General features: G+C 36.0%; 1 protein-coding gene across 12 annotated transcripts in view; it reads left to right on the forward strand.

Annotated features, from left to right (window-relative positions):
* Positions 1 to 21,079, forward strand: part of ZZZ3 (zinc finger ZZ-type containing 3) — a 120,682-nt gene that overhangs the window by 86,708 nt on the left and 12,895 nt on the right. For 7 of the 12 annotated variants that reach the window (XM_054532921.1, XM_054532918.2, XM_063711661.1 and 4 more), the window contains 6 exons: positions 13,689 to 13,827; positions 16,142 to 16,289; positions 16,377 to 16,492; positions 17,193 to 17,264; positions 18,596 to 18,697; positions 19,356 to 19,451. In XM_054532921.1, coding sequence (XP_054388896.1) covers positions 13,689 to 13,827; positions 16,142 to 16,289; positions 16,377 to 16,492; positions 17,193 to 17,264; positions 18,596 to 18,697; positions 19,356 to 19,451 — 673 coding nt within the window. The remainder of the gene's footprint in view (positions 1 to 13,688; positions 13,828 to 16,141; positions 16,290 to 16,376; positions 16,493 to 17,192; positions 17,265 to 18,595; positions 18,698 to 19,355; positions 19,452 to 21,079) is intronic. The other 5 variants (XM_054532925.1, XM_063711672.1, XM_054532911.2 and 2 more) reach the window with 1 other exon arrangement.

Here is a 21,079-nt window from a genome sequence, read left to right on the forward strand (position 1 = left end):
TCTACTTAATGAGTAGTAAATATATTTTCTGTTCCTTATGATTTTCTGAATAACATTTTCTGTTCTCTAGCTTACTTTATTTTAGGAATATAGTATCTATTATAGGTAACATACAAAATATCTGTTAATCGACTGTTTATGTTATATGGTAAGGCTTCTGGGTCAACAGTAGTCTTAGTAGTTAAGTTTTCGGGAGTCAAAAGTATTTTAGACTGCACTGGGAGCATCTGTGCTCCTAACCCCTGTTGTTGCTCAAGGGTCAACTGTATTTATTTATTTTTAAAAATAGACTTTTAAAAAAGCATAGTTTTAGATTTACAGAAATATCTAGAACATATTACAGGGTTACTGTATACTCTGTACCCAATTTCCTCTATTATTACTATCTTACAGTAGTATGGTATGGTTCATTTGTTACAATTAATGAATCAACATTGTTGTTATTAACTCAACTTTATACATTATTGAGTTCCTTAGTTTTTACCTAATGTCCTTTTTCTGTTCCAGAATCCCATGTAGGATACCACATTACATTTAGTTTTCATGTCTCCTGAGTCTTCGCTTGGCTGGAGCAGTTTTTCAGACTTGCCTTGTTGTTGATCTGAACAGTTCCGAGGGGTACTAGTCAGGTATTACAGATGCCTCTCTATTTGAATTTGTCTGATATTTTTCTCATGATTAGACTGGGGTTGTGGGTTTTTGAAAGGAAAACAATAGAAGTAAAATGCCATTTCTATCACATGCTACCAGGGTGCATACTAGCAATAAGATTTATTGCTATTGATGTGACTTTAATCACCCAGCTGAGGGTAGTGTTGGTCAGGTTTCTCCACTGTAGTTATTCTTTTTTCTTCCCCTTTTCATACTGTATTCTTTGGAAGGAAGTCACTATGGTACAGGCCACACTGAAGGAATGGGGAGCTGCATTCCCTATTCTTGAGGGCAGAGTATCTGCATAAGTTATTTGGAATTCTTCAAGGGAGACTTTTTCTCTTTTTCCTCATGTATTTATTTACTCATTTATTTATATCAGTGTGGACTGACAGTTGTTTTATACTTTGGATTATAATGTGGTACTGCTTTATTTATTGTTGCTCAAATTGTTCCAGCTTTTGGTTGTTGGGGACATTTCTATTGGCTCTTGTGTCCCTGTGATATAACCCCATCAAGGTGATATCTTTTTTTGTTGTTTTTTGAGTGCTTCTTAATTTTTGGCACTATAAAATACTTGACGCTTATTTTGTATATTTCCTCCCTTAGTTCTAGAATCAGCCATCTGTCCAGGGAACCCTAGTTCCTATTGGAGAATGGTATTAGAAACCAAAATTTGGGTGCCAAGTGTGCTTATTGCTGCTGGGGCGTTGTTGCTTTTATTTAGCTGTCTCAGCTGATAGAGCAAGAAAATATGTGTGTATATGAACCCGTGTATATGCACATATATCTATAAACTGAGCTAAACTTGAGTTCATGTAATGACTCCCAACTCTAATCCATTGCCACATGGATTATTCTAGCGTCCTTCCCTTGTTTATCTGTACATTTCCACTCCAGAAGTGGCAATCCTGGCCACCTGTCAACTATTTAATTATTTAATTTCATTATATATGGACATCAGTGTCAGAATTGTTAATTGTGAATTGTGAAAAACTCTATCAACTAGAATACAGTGCTATGTACAGTTCCTCTTGCCTTTGGTCTTACAGATGCCACTCATTTCCAGTTACATAGGTCAGCACCTTTTCTTCCTGCCCCTCAGTGCGGTTGTTTGAGACATTCGTAATATAGTCAGATTCTTTTATTCCTGAACTTGTAAATGACTTTTAAAAAATTTGTATACATTAAGGTTAATTCTTTGTGCTTAAAAGGTTTATGGGTTTTGATAAATGCATGGTATTATATACCCAACATTGCAGTGTTGTATGGAATGGTTTCACCTCACCAGTCTGAAAAAAAATTCCCTTTGCTTCATGTATGCAATCCTCCTCCAAGCCCATTGAACTTCTAGGAACTACTGATGTTTTTATTGTCTCTGTAGTTTTGCCTTTTATGAATTGTCATATAATGAGAATCATAAAGTGTATATAGCCTTTTAGACTGAAGAAAATTTTTTTAATGTTCTTTCGTAGTATCTTTAGAAACATTGATTTAGAATAACTTTGATTAAAGTCTAATCCAAACTTCCATCTCGTATACCACCTCTCTGCAGCATCCTTTGATGGTCAGTCATTCAATATCTGTTTCCGTTTATCTAGTTCTAGGGAATTCACTACCTTATGAAACAGCACATACCATTGTTTGTTATAACAGAAATTCTTTACTTGGTATTAAGCCTCAAATTCCTCCCCAGAAATTCTACCCAGTGATTTGGATTTGACTGTGGGATGACTTGAAATAGGTCTGTTCTCTTTTCTACGTATCAAGTATTCGTATCTTGAATGCAGTCTCAGTATACTCTCTTTTGCTTTTCAGTATACCCTCTTCTTTAAGTTTTCTGCTTTTCAGTTAGTTAACAACTTTCGTGCTAAATAGGATGCTCAGAGTGTAATTTTATACGTCAGCTACATAGCTTTCTTTGAAGTTTCCTTTGCCATTTTCATCTCTCTCAAGTTTATCTTATACGTTGTGATCATATTAGCCTTCCAAATGCAAATGTTTGCTTGTATCATTGTTTAATTGTTCAAAACTTGCATTTACTCCGTATTGCATTAGAATGGTATGCTTTACAATAATTTGTGAAGGGCATGCTTCACAATAATCTGTGGAGTTTTAAAAAATATATAGATGCTCTACTTCCTGGGGATTCTGGAATTGGACTGAGATTTTAGAGCATCTCCTATTTTGTAGAAGAGGAAACTAAAAGCCTGATAAGGTGTAATATTTGATATTCTGTCTAGAATGTCTTAACCTCTTTTTGCCTTTCCTTTTGAAATCCCATCTATTTTTCAGGATTCAACTTGCTTTTTACTTCTTCTATGATGCATTGTTTGTATCTCCCTGAAATGATCATTTTGTTCATAACATGCTTATGCATTCATCATGGCTGGTTAAATTTTGCATATGTGTGTTTCTCTTAGAGTACATTAATCATTAAAACTCTGGCAAATTCTAGGAATTGACTAAGAATTTTATAAGCATTCTTATTTTTAATATTTAAATAAACAACTACTGTTCACACAGTCACATCTTCTTCCCTAAATTGTAATGATCTTGAAGGTAGTGCTGTATGTTGGTTATATGTGCGTCCTTTAGAATGGTTGATGTAACAGAACATACAGTGAATGTGCATGGTAAGTGTTTGAATGGGTTGATGCAAGTTCAAGATAATATTACAAATAATGTTTGTTGAGCAGCACTTTATACTTTGCCTCATAGTAAGCTAATGATCCAGCTGAGAGGCCCACAATTTTTTTTTTTTTTTTTTTTGGGCCTGTCAAGGCAAGTTCATGCCATCCTATACTTATCTGGTTGTTTTGTAATTCAATGCCATATTTTTTGTTTATGTAGTTAAATGTTATCTTGTTGTTGGTCTAGTTTTCTAGCTTGCCTGTTATTTCTTAATCCTGATTTTTTTAATCTATAGTATTTGCTATCCTTCTCAGCTTCATGTTCATAAATTTGTCAAGTTTGTCTTTTATGTGTTCATTTAAATGTTAAGTGTTGAAAAGAATTGAGGCTTGTATGTTCCTTTAGCATACTTAAAGAACTCCCAATATGTCATAAACAGAATATTAAAACAATGCTCTAAATATAGTCTAGAACTATATCTGAACTGTCGTCACTGAAGAGTCATCCATCTGTATAACTACTCAGCTCTTATTTTCTTTTGTAGTTTCTGTTTTCATTTTTAAGAGCACTTTCTGTTTCTTGAACCTTACTATGCTATGGGACAGCATTAAAGATGTAGAAAAATGGCTTTCCTCTTAAAAAATCACACAATATAATAAAATAAGACATTCATTTTAAGAACTAAAGGGATAGGTGTACCTAAAAATTTTCGCCTTCAGGAAGTATACTATTTAGTGACCTAGGGAACAGCCAGTCTCTTCATAAACCAGCCGTAATATTCCTGATAATTTCCTTTTAGAAGTGACTTTTGTGAGAGAAATGTTATTAATGCCTCATGAGTAGACACTGAAGTAGGAGAAACTTATCATATAGGTCTTTTTAAATATTCTCTTTGAAGGCAGTAACTTTGCATACTTCTAGCTGTGGGCAGAGCCGATAAGCCCAGTTGTCAGATACGATTCTGTATGAAGAAAGCGGAGACTTAATGCTGTATTTGTGTATACAACATAAATGGAATCCATTTACAACTCATAAAGAATATATAGTAATGAGTGACCTGAGTGGTACAAGTATCTTAGGATCCTTGAATATTTGGCTTAGAAAAAAAGCTTTTGCAATTATCTATCTTGTCCATTTTCATTTTAAAGACAAAGAAGCAAGACCCAAGTTTTAATGACTTGAATAAAGTTCCATGGTTAGTTGCTGGTAGAGCTGGGACTTGAACTAGGACTCTTAAGTGAATCTTAAAGTTCTAAAAGAGTGCAAGTGATCTCTTTGTAACATTTTCTTCCTAGAAAAGTTATTTTCCCTTTAAAAAAATTGTGCAATATCTTATGCATATAAGACTAATGAAATATTTATGCACAGTTATAGAGTAATTATGAAACCAAATAGCCTATAGTTGTTTAATCATTATCCAGGTTAAGAAATAAAATATTGATAGCACTTCACAAGTCTCCTAGGAATAGTTCTTCAGTTATACCTTGCCCCTTTCCTCTTCCCAGAGGTAAATATGATCTTACTTTTGAGAAAATAATTCTTTGCTGTTTTAAAAACTTTTAACCACCTATATGTGTATCCTTTAACAATAAAGTTTAGTTTTTCATGCTTTTGAACCATACTGTATCTGTTCATTTGTAATACATTATGTTTGTGATATTTATATGTGTTGATGTAAATAGATGTCCATTTTCATTGCTATATTAAGCATTCGTATTAGATGGACTTTGGGGTTATTAATAAGGCTGCTATGAACATATGTCTTACACTGTGTATATTCAAGAGTTTCTTGAGGTTGTACCTAGGTATGAGATGTCTGGATCTTAGGGTATGTACATCTTCAACTTTACTAATTGATTCCAAACTGATTAATTCCAAATATTCTAGTCTGTTCTGAGAAAGCTGTTTGTTTCCCGTTCACCCTTAGTTCTAAAGTATAGCCTTTCAGGATCCCAACCCAAAGGCTGGGCTGGTTTCAAAGTTCTCCCTTGATAGGCCCTAGACTCCAACTTTGATCTTCTACTGTTTTAAGCTGTCAAAAGGACTGCTCAGCCTCTCAGTCCTCTCTTCTGATCAATAAATTGCTCCAGGCAAAAGTGCCCCCAAAACATGTTTTATCTTTCTGGTTTCCATCTTCTTGTGGATCTTTACCTTGTAATAACTCACAATTTTGTTAGCTCTTTGATGCTTTTAAGAACTTTAAAATATTTTCTCCAGCTTTATATTGGTTGTCTTCAGGGAAGAGTTTGTTCTGAATTTGCCTCGTCTGTGTTTTCCAGAAGTGAAAATTTGAACCCACTGAGCTTTTAGTTTTAGTTACTGTATTTTTAAATATTTTATTTGCTTCCTTTTAGAAGCTACGTGCTCAATTTTTGTAGTTTCCTATACCTCATAAATATTTTTGAGCTCATCTTTTATTCTTATTCTTTGTGTCTTGCTTTCTTGCATGCTTGATAATTTTTTAATGTGAGCAGGCTGGGCACGGTTGTTCATGTCTGTAATCCCAACACTTTGGGAGGCCGGGGTGGGCAGGTCACTTGAGGTCAGGATTTTGAAACCAGCCTGACCAACATGGTGAAACCCCGTCTCTACTAAAAATACAAAAAGTAGCCAGGCGTGGTGGTGTGCATCTGTAATCCCAGCTACTCAGAGGCTGAGGCAGGAGAATCACTTGAACCCGGGAGGCAGAGGTTGCAGTGAGCTGAGATCGCACCACTGCACTCCATCCTGGGGGACAGAGCAAAACTTTTTTAATGTGAGCTATTCACTTTCTTTGGAAAATTACTTATGGATTATCTTTGAGGCCCAGGATGAAAACATATTTCTCTAGACAGGATTGCATTTGCCTCTGTGGGTATCTTGATTCAGGATTGGAGGTGGGAGGGAGTTGTGTCCCAGTCCAGGGCCATTGACTTAAACTGTAGTCATGGGTTGAGGTTTTGGGGACCACCCAGGTAATTTGGGGGTAGTAATTTGGGGCAGTAAATATGTATTCTTTCCTCAGTCCCAAGGCAACTCTCCTTGGGGGTTGGAGTGAGGGATAGGGTCCCAGCTTAATGGGGAGAGACTATCTATCTTGGTGGCTTTGTCTTATGTTCCTTGGCCAAGTGAAGTCTAGAAAATTGAGCTCAAGCTTGCATGGTTCAGTACCTGCCCTCAAGCCAAAAGCAATTTTAGTTCTCCTTTTGCCCCGTCAGTTTATTCTTTCACTTAGATTTTGGCCTTAGTATCTTGCTGATTTGTCCATACTTCTGAAATAAACAAGTACCTGTTTTTTTCTTTGCTCATTTTAAATTCAGGGTTTTACTTATTTTCAATACAGTTGATCTTTATACCTGGAAGACATATTATTGGGAGCTGAGGTATTAGTTTATGTCTTAACACAGAATATCATAAAAGGCTTTTGGTCACCATTGACTTCTGGAGTTTTATTGAAAGTGAGTGGGCCTGGCTTATGCCTTGTAATCCCAGCAATTTGGTAGGCTGACCTGGGAGAATCCCTTGAGGCCAGGAGTTCAAGACTAACCTGAGCCACAATAGCAAGAACCTGTCTCTACAAAAATGTTTTTAAAATTAGCCAGGCATGGTGCTATGCGCCTGTAGTCCCAGCTACTTGGGAGGCTGGGGTGGTAGGATAACTTGAGCCCTGAGTTTGAGGCTGCAGTGACCTATGATTGTGAACTCCAGCCTGGGCAACAGAGTGAGACACCATCTCTAATGAAAGAAAAGAACGAAGAGGGAGAAGGAGAGAGGGAGGGAGGAAAAGAAAAGAAAGAGAAAGAAAGTGGGAGATTATTTGTGAATTACTGAATTTGCACTTCCTGTAAACTCTTTGAGCCCTTCATTAAGGAAGAGAAAGCATCTTATTATACAGCTTTTATTTCACTAAATAATTTTTAAAATTTTGCGTGCTGCATACATACATTTATCGTTACGTCACCTTATGTCCTCTGGTTGTTTTCAGTATGTTTAATGAGGCTCAGTGTTCATAGGGAAATCAAGCTGCTCTTTTTGAGTAGCAAAGTATAATGAAGACTTTTTGTTCCTTGGTTTTTATTTAGGAAAAGTATAAAACTTAGAAAAACTAAAACAGTAATATGATAAGAATCTGCATAACCTTCACCTAAATTCACCAGTTGTTAACAACTTAACATTTTCTAATGTATTTTCTCTCCTTTTACGCTTATTCTCCTTCCCATCTGGTACATTGTACTTTTAAAATTGCTGAGTCATTTAAAAGTACGTTGTAGACTCATCACTCATACTTCAGCAAATATCTCCTAAAAAGAAGGGCATTTCCCTGTATAACTTTAAATACCATTATTATACTCCAGCAATTTAACATTGGTACAATAAAATTATATACTCCACAATCTATATTTAAATTTTTCCATTTATCCACAAAAATGTCCTTTATAGCTGTTTAACCCCTGGGGGGATCTAGCCCAAGATTATGCATTACATTTGCTTGTCATGTCCTTGTGTCCTTTAATCTAGAGCATGGCTTGGCAAACTTTCTTAAAGGACCAGATAGTAAATATTTTAGGCTTTGTGGATAATGTGGTTCTATTGCAGCTCCTCCTCTTTGTCATTATAGCTAGAAAGCAGCCATAGAAATTATGTAAACAAATGAATGTGGCTATGTTCCAATAAAACTTTAGTTAGACTCCTGTTGTAAAATAGCTGTCCCTCTTTTTTTTTGTTTTTTGAGACGGAGTCTTGCTCTGTCACCCAGGCTGGAGTAAGCAATGGCATGGATCTCAGCTCACAACAACCTCTACCTTCCGGGTTCAAGCAATTCTCCTGCCTCAGCCTCCCAGGTAGTTGAGATTACAGGCATGCACCACCATGTCCAGCTAATTTTTGTATTTTTAGTAGAGACGGGAGCTTCACCATGTTGGCCAGGCTGGTCTCGAACCCTTGACCTCTGGTGATTCGCCTGCCTTGGCCTCCCAAAGTGCTGGGATTACAGGCGTGAGCCACTGCACCTGGCCCTCTTTTTTGTTTTTAATGACACTATTTAATGAGTATTTTGAAGAATCAGGCTGATATTTTGGCAGAGTGTCCTTGATATGGATTTTTAAAAATGTTTCTCCATTAGTTTTTTTAGATTACAAATGCCCATGGAATCTTAAGGGTTGTTACCACAGTAGAAATGGAAATCTAGTTTTTTGAAAAAGATTCTGATGCAGATGAATATAAAATCTTTCCTTCTGTTTCTGTCTGCCTGTCTATGCCTCCCTCCTTCCATCCCTCCCTGATTATTGTGTATGTAATATTACTGCCTAGAAATTGGACAGTAAAATTAACTTATAGGCCGAGCACAGTGGTTCATGCCTATAATCCTGGCACTTTCAGAGGCTGTGGCAGGAGGAGTGTTTGAAGCCAGGAGTTTGAGACTAGTGTGGGCAACAAAGCAAGACCCTGTCCCTACAAAAAAAAAAACAAAACCAAACCAAACCCCAGAGAACAAAATTCGCTGGGAATGGTGGCATACCTGTGGCCCTAGCTACTCGGGAGGCTGAGGCGAGAAGATCACTTTAGCCCAGGAGTTTGAGGCCGCAGTGAGCTATGATTGCACCACTGCCCTTCAACCTGGGTGAGAGTGAGACTCCATCAAATACATACATACATAAATAAATAAATAAATAAATAAATAAAATCAACCTCCAGATTGCTAATTCCTTGATGTTCTCTTCAGATGTCAGGATTTTTACCTGTATACTCTTTCATATAAATGTTTTTATATTCATAAATGTAAATAATTCAAGAGGACTTGGATATTGAAAAGTAGTAAAAATAACTTAGGTAAGGACTTGAAAGGGCGTTTATACTTTGGCCGAATATAGAAAGCTAAAATGTCTCTCTGTTGGAGATGTAAAAGTAAAAACAGTTCTGGTTGGGTGTGGGGCTCACACCTATAATCCCAGCACTTTGGGAGGCCAAGGTGGGCGGAGTGCTGGCCAGGAGTTTGAGATCAGCCTGGGCAACACAGCGAGACCCTTTCTTTACAAAAAATTAAAAAAGTAGCTGGGCATGGTGGTACACAGCTGTCCCAGCTACGTGGGAGGCTGAAGTGAGAGGATTGCTTGAGCTTGAGAGGTAGAGGCTGCATTGAGCCATGATCTGACACTGCCCGCCTGCCAGGGTAAGACAGCGACTCCCTGTCTCAAAAGGCGAAAATAAGAAAACCCTAATTCTTTGACACAAGTAAGTTCACTGTTGTTAGCATTGTGTAAGATTTAGATTTAGACATACATAACAAATAATTTTAATAGATTTAATACAAAGCTATCCTTACGGAAAAGGTATAACTATGATTTTATCCAGGCAGAAATATGTGTAATTTTTTTTTTTGAGTTATTCTATTCTCTTGCTTGGTTCAGTGAGTAGCAAAAGTAAAAGTAGGATATTTATTGGAATTAAAGAGTTTCAGGTTTTTAGTGCTTGAATTTCTTTTAAATATCTGTCTGAACATCTATGGTGATTGGGTGCTATCCTACCATCTTTTATTAGTTTTGACTGAGACAAGGTTTTTCTTCATATTGTGTCTTCATCACAATTTGCTCCTGGTTTGACCCTTTATACTCTATAAAACAAGTCTATTTTTTTTTCCTGCATAGCTGTTTGTTAAGTAAAAATGGAAATGGTATTCTAGTGGAGGTTTTCATTTCTTGACTAAATATTCTCAGAGTCTTTAACCATTCCTCACATTGCAGCTCCACCATAAATAGCTTGTATGATCTTGGGGAGTTACTTAATCTGTGCTTGGTTTCCTTATCTTTACAATTAAGAATGTTGGTACTGGGCTCATAAATTTATTGTGAGGATTGAGTTATTACATTTAAAATACAACATTTGTCTGGCATGTAGTACACATTCAGTAAATGTTAGACACCACAGTTGACACTTGAACAACACAGGGATTGGGCATAGACCTCCTGTGTAGTTGAAAATCCATGTGTAACGTTTGACTCCCCTAAAACTTAACTACTAATAGCCTACTGTTGACCCAGAAGCTTTACCGTATAACATAAACAGTTGATGAACACAAATGTTGTCTGTTACATGTATTTTATACTGTATTCTTGCAACAAAGTAAGCTAGAAAACAGAAGATGTTATTAAGAAAATCATAATAAAGAGAAAATATATTTACTATTCATTAAGTCAAAGTAGACCAACCTAAAAGTATTCACCCTCATTGTCCTCACACTGAGTAGGCTGAGGTAGAGGAGGAAGAGGAGGGGTTGGTCTTGCTGTCTCAGGGATGTCAGAGGTAGAAGAAAATTTGTGTATAAGTGGATCCACGCAGTTCAGACTGGGTTGTGTTGTTCAAGGGCCAACTGTATTGTTACTTCATCTTACATTTTTTCTCATCCATCTTGTCTATTTATGAACCTGTTTGTCTTTCTTAAAGCATAGCTGAATGCAGTGGCAGCTGTGATCTGATCAGCCCAGAAGGAGTAGTACAGTCGTCACCTCCCCCATTAATATGGGTGAAAGGGCTGGGCGCGGTGGCTCACACCTGTAATCCCAGCACTTTGGGAGGCCGAGGCGGGCGGATCACGAGGTCAGGAGATCAAGACCATCCTGGCTAACATGGTGAAACCCCATCTCTACTAAAAATACAAAAAATTAGCTGGGCGTGGTGGCGGGCGCCTGTAGTCCCAGCTACTCAGGAGGCTGAGGCAGGAGAACGGTGTGAACCCGGGAGGCAGAGCTTGCAGTGAGCCGAGATCACACCACTGCACTCCAGTCTGGGCAACAGAGCGAGACTCCGTCTCAAAAAAAAAAAAAAAAGGGTCAAAGTTGGAGTTGATTTTTAAACATTCATTGTGGAGAATTTAAAACATAAAAAAAGTAGATGGACTAGTATGATGGACCCTCATATACCCATCCTCCATCCCCAGCAACACAACCAATCCAGCCCTATTTGTACTTCATCTAGTTCCTCTGTGGTATAATTGTAGCTCCTCTATTACACTTAGACTCCATGCCTGGTTAATCTTGATAATTACTGATGCTTTTAGGATAATGCCTTGTTTTCTAAGTAGATAATTGTTGAATTAATGAAAAATTGAATCTTGCCTTGGATTTATGCCTGGATCAGCTTCTGTAGTTTGCTTGTGTAGGTGGGTGAGCGGGATTGAAAATAGATTTGTCTATATTTACTGTTTTTTAGGTGCCACTCCAGTTTTGTTTAAATAATTTCTTCCATATCTGCTCATGGATATATATGGTAATCTTACTGGTGTAGTGTCTGAGTATGCTGGGAAATAAGTCCAGTTATCTGGGATAGAAGACTTGAATTTACTGTTTTCTTAGAGTCTTCATTATTTTGAGCTTGAAGACTTTACCAATGTTTATTATAGGCCTTCCAATCTGATAATCATTTTGTCTTAACTAAATGGAAGCAGAATTGAAGAACTGTACTTTGTTTGCCATCTTTGTTGGAATTATTTTTAAAGTCAGATTTGTTGTGGAATAATTTACATACTGTAAAATTGTGGTAATTTGTTGGCTTCAAATTAGAGGCCCTTCTTCCCAGTGTCTGTTTGCTCCAAACCTAGCAAAAAGACGGCTGCCAATGTAATTGACTGTAGCACCTTTTTCAAGCTTGTTTTTTTGTAACCCTATTTTTACTTGTGCCTTATTAGTTGTTACTGTGCCTACAGCATTTACTGAAGTTTTAATAGATTCACAGTTGTTTTTAAAGTGATACCAAAGTGTGTAACTCCTGCTTAAAACAGGGATAGAGGCAATATAATATAAGTCTTTGGTTGTATTCAGCTGGTGGGATAGGAATTCTGAAGGTGAAGTAGAGTATTGTATAGAGAGGACAGCTTCTAGCACTCAGATCACTACCATCACCCTAAGATTGAGCCTATGTGAGCCTGCTTAGTAGAAACAGCCAGCTGAGGCAGGATTTGTACACTGCATACACCTCAAAGCAAAAGAAGGCTTAGTGAAAGTGAATTTAGATTTACCCTCTGTAATTTATCCAGTAGTGACTTAGTATAGCTCTGCCTTTCCCACTCATAGTTCTAGTTTTAAATGAAATATCTCTAGCTGGAGAGGAGTCTTGCCCTTCAGTGTTAGCAGTTTTACCTTAATTATTAAAAATTTAATCAAGGATTAGTTAACAAGGACTTGAAAATAAGAATAAGATTTGTTTTAGAGAGGAGGCTGAGAAAAGTATTCTGATAGAGAACATCATGTTGCCATGACGGCCTGTGAACTTCAAAACTGCAGTATTTCACCTTTGATACTTCTGCTAGTTTGCTTACTTCTGAACTTAAAAGATTCACAGAATATCTGTTCATTTAGAAAATATTTAGTGAGCATCTATGTGCTGGGAAGTATGTTGCATACTAGCTAAACAAAACAATGAACAAAACAGATGAACTTGCCATTGTGGAGTTTAGTCTAGTAGGAAACAAAACGAAAGTTATCTGAAGCCATATAGAAAAATTGTGCTTTGCTTATACTTTAAGGATTTAACCAGTTATTTTAAAGTGAACTTGGAGTGACTTTTCCTTGAGTTGTTTTGCAAAATGTATTTGAGCATTCGGAGCTTTGGGTTTAATGTGTTTCTCTATGTGTATCAATAATGTGAAATTAAATATTAGAGAGGCAGGACAATTTAAACAGGGAGAATATTAGAATAGATGTATTGTAGTGAGATTTCAGGATAATGACATGTAATATATTTGTGTGGGTAAAACTATATGTTTGTTGTGGCAAATGGACCTTTGCAAGCAGGAAAGTATAAATATCTTTATGGCCTTTCTTCTCTTTAAATGATTAATACTTAAGAATTGAATATTTGTCTTTATCTTTCATTCAGAGGAAAAAAACAACAGATTTGTTGATGGAAAAGTAAACCTTTAAAATAGGAGGGAGGGTATAATAGAGCAAATGGAAACCTTGAGACTAATATCACGTTGGAGTTATGTGACAGTGTCATGTGTCTCTGGGTGAGAAAACATACCTCAGATTTCCCTATTTCGACAGAGTACAACAAAGTGCCTGAATTGAGTGATTCCTCCTAGTATTAAGATTTTATCATTTTAATTATTATTATTTTTTTATCTAGCAGTTTCTTAACGACTTTGATTGTTGGAAGGTCAAAATGCTCTTTTATTTTGGTACTTGTTCAGGTTCAAGAATTAAAAACTTAAGATGGGGGAAGAAGGCTTTGCTTTCTCTAACTCTTATTTTCTGTAGGTACTTCGTAACTCAGGAAGACCTCATTTATTCCCAGTAATATGTTTTACTAAACTCTTTCAGGTAACTCTTAAAAGACTGTGTGACTTAATAGTAGATCACTGCTTGAACTCAGTTTTTATTTATTGTTGTTACTAGAAAATTTTTGTGAAATATTTTTCTTTGTCTCTGTAGTTATCAGAGACTATTACAGACGATTGCTGTACTCGAGGCTCAGCGTTCTCAAGCAGTCCAAGACCTTGAAAGTTTAGGCAGGCACCAGAGAGAAGCACTAAAAAATCCCATTGGATTTGTGGAAAAACTCCAGAAGAAGGTATACATTGAACCCTTTTTAAGATTTACTAAGATCTATTTGGGAATAGCTTAAGATAATTTGGTTAATTCTTTTTTATGGGTATATACTTTTTAAAATGTTTAATTTTTTTCGTCTATAGTTAGCCGTACTACTTAAGGCAAGATACCAACTTCTTCCACCTCCATCAGGCACACAATAAAATATATCCAAATGAAAATAGCTAGAAGCTTTTATTGGATATTTGTATGGGAACTTGCCCTATTCCTTAGCCTTTTTTTTTCTAGTTTTTCCTGTTATCTTCCCCTTCTTTGAGTATTTTTCCTCCTCTGTTTCAGGACTTAGGGATTAGTAAAGCTAAAAGAAAAAAGTACTTCAGAATTGATTAACTACTTCTGTTTCTGGGTTACTTTTGCACACTAGTACCTTTGTGCATATTGAGAGAGAAAACAATGGTGATCAAAACAAAATCTATTTTAAATATCTTTAGAGTTATGATAGGCAAGTCCATGAGGAAGAAGTATAAATTTTACTTAATTTTAAAATACTTTTTTTAAGTGTGAAAATTCTCCATAATTTTGTTTTTCTTAAAACAGATCTTTCATGTGTAACACTTAACCACTCAAAAGCGATACAGGTTTTTATAATGAGTTTCTTGGTGTGTAAATATGGAGATGATCTTGATGTGCATTTGTGCTGTAATAGGGACCCACTAATTGTTCATTAAATTTGAGAGGTATAATATTAATCAGCATTGTATGAAAAGATTAAAACTGAAAAATGATGAAAAAGAATCCTCTTCTTAAAAAAGAAACGAAACCTTATCTTGTATGACAATTTTAGTATCTTTATGAGTTACGTGTTTTTAATGAGTTACAAAAGTGGTCTACCAGGTGTTAGGAGAGCAGCCCTGGGGACTTTATTTCACTAGATGTGTTAATTTATTATTTGAATTTTCCTAGGTATATTATTTAGTTGGTAAACATTTCTTTCTCTTCATGCTTTTAGAAAACATTGACTGTTGTAATAGATGTAGAGCCTATATGTTGATTTGTTAAAACTTCTAAGGTTTTTAGAATTTTGGTGTACCTTCTGTGTTAAAATGAGGCCCCTTTAAGTGTTTATTGATTCTGCATTGCTGTTATTAAATAATTTACTGGTACAAAAAGATATAAGACTTACAATGGTTATTTACAAAGGATTCAACTAAAACAGATGGTGTTAGTAAAGTAAATACTAATGAAAAATTTGTTAACCTTAATTTCATTTCATATACTTTCCCGGGTAGGCAAAAAGATGCAAGTAGGCATATTTACTAGATTTGCATGCAGTTGATTATTTCCTGATTCTTCACTGTCAGGTTTAGCTTAGAACAGACTTTCATTTCTTTCTTTTTTCTTTTTTTTGAGATGGAGTCTCACTAGGTCACCCAGGCTGGAGTGCAGTGGGGCCTGATCTCAGTTCACTGTAACCTCTGCCTCCCAGGTTCAAGAGATTCTCCTGCCTCAGCCTCCTGAGTATCTGGGACTGAAAGTGCACTGTACCATGCCTGGCTAATTTTTTTATTTTTAGTAGAGACTGGGTTTCACCATGTTGGCCAGGTTGGTCTGAACTCCTGACCTGAAGTGATCCACCAGCCTCGGCTTCCCAAAGTGCTGAGATTACAGGCATGAGCCACTGCGCTCAGCCTAGAATGGAATTTCTTTTCACTTTATTTCAGAAATAAAGATGTGATGTTGACCATCTTAATAATTTTTTATAAAAATACACAGAAATATATTAAATTAAGATACTTTAATAACCATGAAGTTATCAGTGTCTGGGACTTAAAAAAAAAAAATTACCATGAAAGTCCTGTGTTCTTTGGAAAAAAATTTTCCTACTAGGTTTAATTTAAAAGATTGATTCTTCTATTTTTCTGGGTTTGCTCATGCAAACTCAATTTGCCTATTTTATTTAGGTTTATCATATTAGTTATGTTGTTGACTTGTACCATGTTTGTTTTAGTGGACATATAAAAAATTTCTCCTAGTTCATATTAATGAAACTGGTGATATATATTGGTATATGGAATGCAGAGAACATTTATGGGTTGTTAGTTTTATTTTATATTACTATCATTATTTTAAAAGACACTGCCCTCCATCTAGAAGTAGTACCTAGGTTTTGCTAAATTCATTTCTTCACTTATCATCTTTAGCATTTAATATTTAGACTATTAATTAACTTTATTGTCTCTTGGATTTAAACATGAATAGAAATGCCCCGTTGATTATTTGGATTTGGAGTCATCTGAAAATTTGACTGTGGTGGATTATTTCTCTCCTGCCTCCAGGCTGATATTGGGCTTCCATATCCACAGAGAGTTGTTCAGTTGCCTGAGATCGTATGGGACCAATATACCCATAGCCTTGGGAACTTTGAAAGAGAATTTAAAAATCGTAAAAGACATACTAGAAGAGTTAAGCTAGTTTTTGATAAAGGTAAGAAATCATATGATAAGAATTTAAGTAGAAAAATATCTGACAATGTTTTGCTTTAACAGTTCTGTATGTGGACTTATTTTTCAGTAGGTTTACCTGCTAGACCAAAAAGTCCTTTAGATCCTAAGAAGGATGGAGAGTCCCTTTCATATTCTATGTTGCCTTTGAGTGATGGTCCAGAAGGCTCAAGCACTCGTCCTCAGGTAAGCAGTGTGAAATATTGGAGTAGGAAAATTTGAATTTTAGACAAAACATTTTAACATTTTGCTGGTTTGTGTTCTTAAAATTAAATCAGTCTTTCACTGGAAGATAAAGGAGATATGAACTTTGAAATTAAGAGAAACTTAGGTTGGAGTCCTAACTTACTAGCCGTGAACCTTCAGACATCATTTACGTTGAAGTCTCTAAGCTGCAGTTTACTTTTGTATAAAATGTAGTTGATATTACCTATCTTGTAGGGTTGTTGGTGAGGGTTAAATAGGTAGTATATGCAATGTGCCTAGTACAGTATCCGACACATAGTATTTACTCTAAAAATAGTAGCTCCTTTGTGTGTAGTGAAATGTGACCAGGATTTGAGTCCTGGCCTTGCCACTCTCAGTTCGATGAACCTCAGTGAACATGTTACTTTTCAATTCTGAGCCCACATTTCCTTTCCCTTTTTTAAAAATGAAATTACAGTACTATTATGTATTTCACAGGATTGCTGGGATTATAAAACCAAACAAAATAAAATAATGTGAAGGCATTTTGTAAACAGTTTAAAAAAAGCATATACGTTAAAAAACAAATTTACTTATTTTGAAATTAATTTAAAAATTCCACAATTTGCATGTTATTTGGCTATATCAAAGAATAGATGTTGTTATTTTCTCTCTAACAAAAGCCTTGTCTTATGTGCAGATGATAAGAGGACGCCTGTGTGATGATACCAAACCTGAAACATTTAACCAATTGTGGACTGTTGAAGAACAGGTAATAGATATTTCAAAATCGTATAGGCTTAAAAAAACAAGTAAACAGTTAACATCAGAGTCAGTATCATGAGGCCAGATTCAGTGGCTCACGCCTGTAATCCCAGCACTTTGGGAGGCTGACATGGGTGGATCACTTGAAGTCAGGAGTTCAAGACCAACCTGGCCAACATGGTGAAATCCTACTAAAAATACAAAAATTAGCCAGGTGTGATGGCGTGTGCATATATTCCCAGCTACTTGGGAGGCTGTGGCAGGAGAATTGCTTGAACCCAGGAGGCAGAGGTTGCATTGAGCCAGGATCACGCCACTGCACTCCAGGCTGGGCAACAGAGTGAGACTCCATCTCAAAAAGAAAAGAGCCTGTATTTTGAGTCAGGTGTATATTGTTGTATGTGATGCCTGTTAGTCATGAGTTTTAAATATTTAGGCTTACTTTTGTATACCTTTTTTGCATACTTCAAGAATTTTGGATTTTGAGAATGTGTAAACTTTTGTTTGGGGATAATTTTAAAAGAAGGAACCTGGGTTTTGAGAGGGGAGTAGAAGTGGATAGAATAAAATAGATGTTTTTGTAATGTAGCTTTGGGAGAGAGAAAAACCTGAGGCCAGTAAAGCTGAGCTTCAAAGTGCATTCCTATTTTTGTTGTCGAAGGGAGGTGAGGAAGCCAAGTCAGTTTTGGCCTACAGTTAGAATTGTTCTTTGGCTAATGGCTAGGGTTGTTAGTGGGTGAAGTTTGAGGCACATCTTTGTCTCATATGGTTATTAACCCCACAGCTATACGTTTAACAGTTTATAAAAAGCTTTGGGAAATCTGTTTATTTCAAGCATCCAGATTTTTCTGCATGTTTAGGACTATGAGAAGATATAGGAGACAAGAAAGAATATTAAAATCAAATATTTGAATAAAGGACCATACAAAAGAAGGAAAAGCCTCTTTTAATAGTCGAAATTTAAGTGAATTTACACGTTTTTGTCAAAACTGTAGGGGAAAGAAAAGTAAGAAAAGATGGTCAGTGGAAATCACTAAAATGAGTAATCTACCAATTTGTTTACTTATTTTCTGTTTTCTTATGAGATATTTTTACTTACATGAATAGAAAACTTTTCTAAGCTCTTTCATAAGTTTATTCTCTAATTTCATTGTTCCCTGTGAAGTCTTAAGTTTCCAACCAGAAATTTTTCCTACCATGAGGATTTCTAATTATGTAACCCCCAAAGGTGGGAGAGAGTATTACACTTTGAAATGAAATGTGAGTGTATTTATTTAGAAATTCAATATTTAAAATTAAATACATATTTTCTTAAATTTGGTCTTGGGTGTGGCTTAGAAAAAGCTGGAACAGCTACTCATCAAATACCCTCCTGAAGAAGTAGAATCTCGCCGCTGGCAGAAGATAGCAGATGAATTGGGCAACAGGACAGCAAAACAGGTAATTGAGGAGATGACTGCAGATTGCCGGTATGCTTTTGGTAGTTTTTTAATAAAGGAGAATAATGCAGCTGACATTGGGCGATCTGCCATAACACTTTCAGCTACAGAGTGCTGTAGTATGTGGTGTTTTTTAAAAAAAAATTGTATATATTTTTGTTGATTTCAGAAACAACTTGAGGTACTTCTGCTTTGGATCATTACAAACTATTAAAAAATGAACATATAATGGACTTAGTTTCTCTTGAATGCTTACTAAATATACTAATTGTATACTTTTTGCTTATACTGAGCAAACAGATTTGTTTCATTGCCTTAGTATTTCCTGGTTGTCTTTCTAAAAACGTATCTTGCAGTTTACTCCTTCATATTCCCGTCTATATTAATAGATGTGCTTTTATACTACAAATGTAAGTGTTCACAAGTTGAAATACGTGTTTAGCTTTAGAATGAAATTTAAATTTACTTGAATAATTTTTGTTTGGCCTAGATTTTAAAATATATGTGTATTTGGTGGCAGTTTATTGTTATTTCTAGATTCATGATGAGTATTGAATTCTTAGCATTCATTAGATAGTCATGTACGTTTTAATTTTTAAAAACGACTCAGGTATTGTATGTTATCTCATTGTGTTAAGAGACTTGTCATGTTTCCTTAGGTTGCCAGCCGAGTACAGAAGTATTTCATAAAGCTAACTAAAGCTGGCATTCCAGTACCAGGCAGAACACCAAACCTATATATATACTCCAAAAAGGTAAAAGAAAATATATGAAAGTAAACTGTAGATTAAACTTATTAAAGTAAGAATTGCTATGTAAAAATCTACACATTTGACAGAATAGTGTTGTTATATTTTAAAACTTCTGTTCATTCTAAGCATTTCCTTATATTGTGCATAAGTGGAGGGTAAGGACTCCATTATTGCTACTCAGTGAAATTCATGATTCTTCATTATTTTCTTTGGAGTAATGTGAATGAGTGCTACTTGAAAGATTTTAGATTCAAAATATGTTAGAAAGGCCTTTGTGAGGGTAAAGTTTTTAGGATATTTGATTATTTAATAAATACAATCAATTTCTGTTTTGTAGATAATGCTACATAAATCCAAGAATAGAAAGGTTTATTATGATATTCTAAAGCCAGGCACAGTGGTGTGCACCTGTTGTCCCAGCTACTTGGGAGGCTGAGGCACGAGGAGCACTTGAGGCCAGGAGTTCGAGTCCAACTTAGGCAACATAGTGAGGTCCCATATCTTTAAAAAAATAAAATATTGTATTTAATCCTTACTACAATTCTTGAAATACAAATGGTCTTATCATCTTCATTTTACTGACATAATATTAATAGCTAGCTGTTATATTGAGGGCTCTGAGCCAGACTCTACTGTTCTATAACCTTTTATTAGATAAGGAAACTGGGCCCTCAGGTATGTTGAGTGAATTATCTAGTTGCTTAGCTGCTAAGTCTGGGAACCACTGATTCTCTCTCATTCTGATGCCATGCTTTTTCCACTTTTCTCTGTTGCTTTCTACAGTGGAGAAGCTACTGTTTCTTTCCCAAACAGGACACTACATTAAAATGTAGATGGGAATCGAACAATGAGAACACATGGACACAGGAAGGGGAACATCACACTCTGGGGACTGTTGTGGGGTGGGAGGACGGGGGAGGGATAGCATTAGGAGATATACCTAATGCTAAATGACGAGTTAATGGGTGCAGCACACCAGCATGGCACATGTATACATATGTAACTAACCTGCACATTGTGCACATGTACCCTAAAACTTAAAGTATAATAATAATAAAATTAAAAAAAAATGTAGCCAGTTTCGGCCGGGCACGGTGGCTCACGCCTGTAATCCCAGCACTTTGGGAGGCCGAGGCGGGTGGATCATGAGGTCAGGAGTTCAAGACCAGCCTGGCCAATATGGTGAAACCCCGTCTCTACTAAGAATACAAAAATTAGCCGGGTGTGGTGGCACGCGCCTGCAGTCCCAGCTGTTCGGGAGGCTGAGGCAGAAGAATTGCTTGAACCTGGGAGGCGGAGGTTGCAGTGAGCCGAGATTGCATCACTGCACTCCAGCCTGGGCAACAGAGGGAGATTCTGTCTCAAAAAAAAAAAAAAAAATTAGCCAGTTTCTTGTAATCACAAAAAATAAAGACACCTAATTGGCTGTTTTAAATTTCCTTAATAAGTTATCCTGGTACTTTTCCCTCCCCACCACTGACATCTTTCTCATAAAGAGAAGCTAAGAGTATATCTAGTGCTGTTACCCTTCCATACTGAAGCTATTTAATATAATTTTACATTAAGAATATTGTCTATACAGTTTCATGTTTTACACATTAAAAAAATTTTTTAAACCAAGCTATGGAAGC

The sequence above is a fragment of the Pongo abelii genome, chromosome 1 (assembly GCF_028885655.2).
Source record: "Pongo abelii isolate AG06213 chromosome 1, NHGRI_mPonAbe1-v2.0_pri, whole genome shotgun sequence".
In the NCBI taxonomy this organism is placed as follows: Eukaryota; Metazoa; Chordata; class Mammalia; order Primates; family Hominidae; genus Pongo; species Pongo abelii.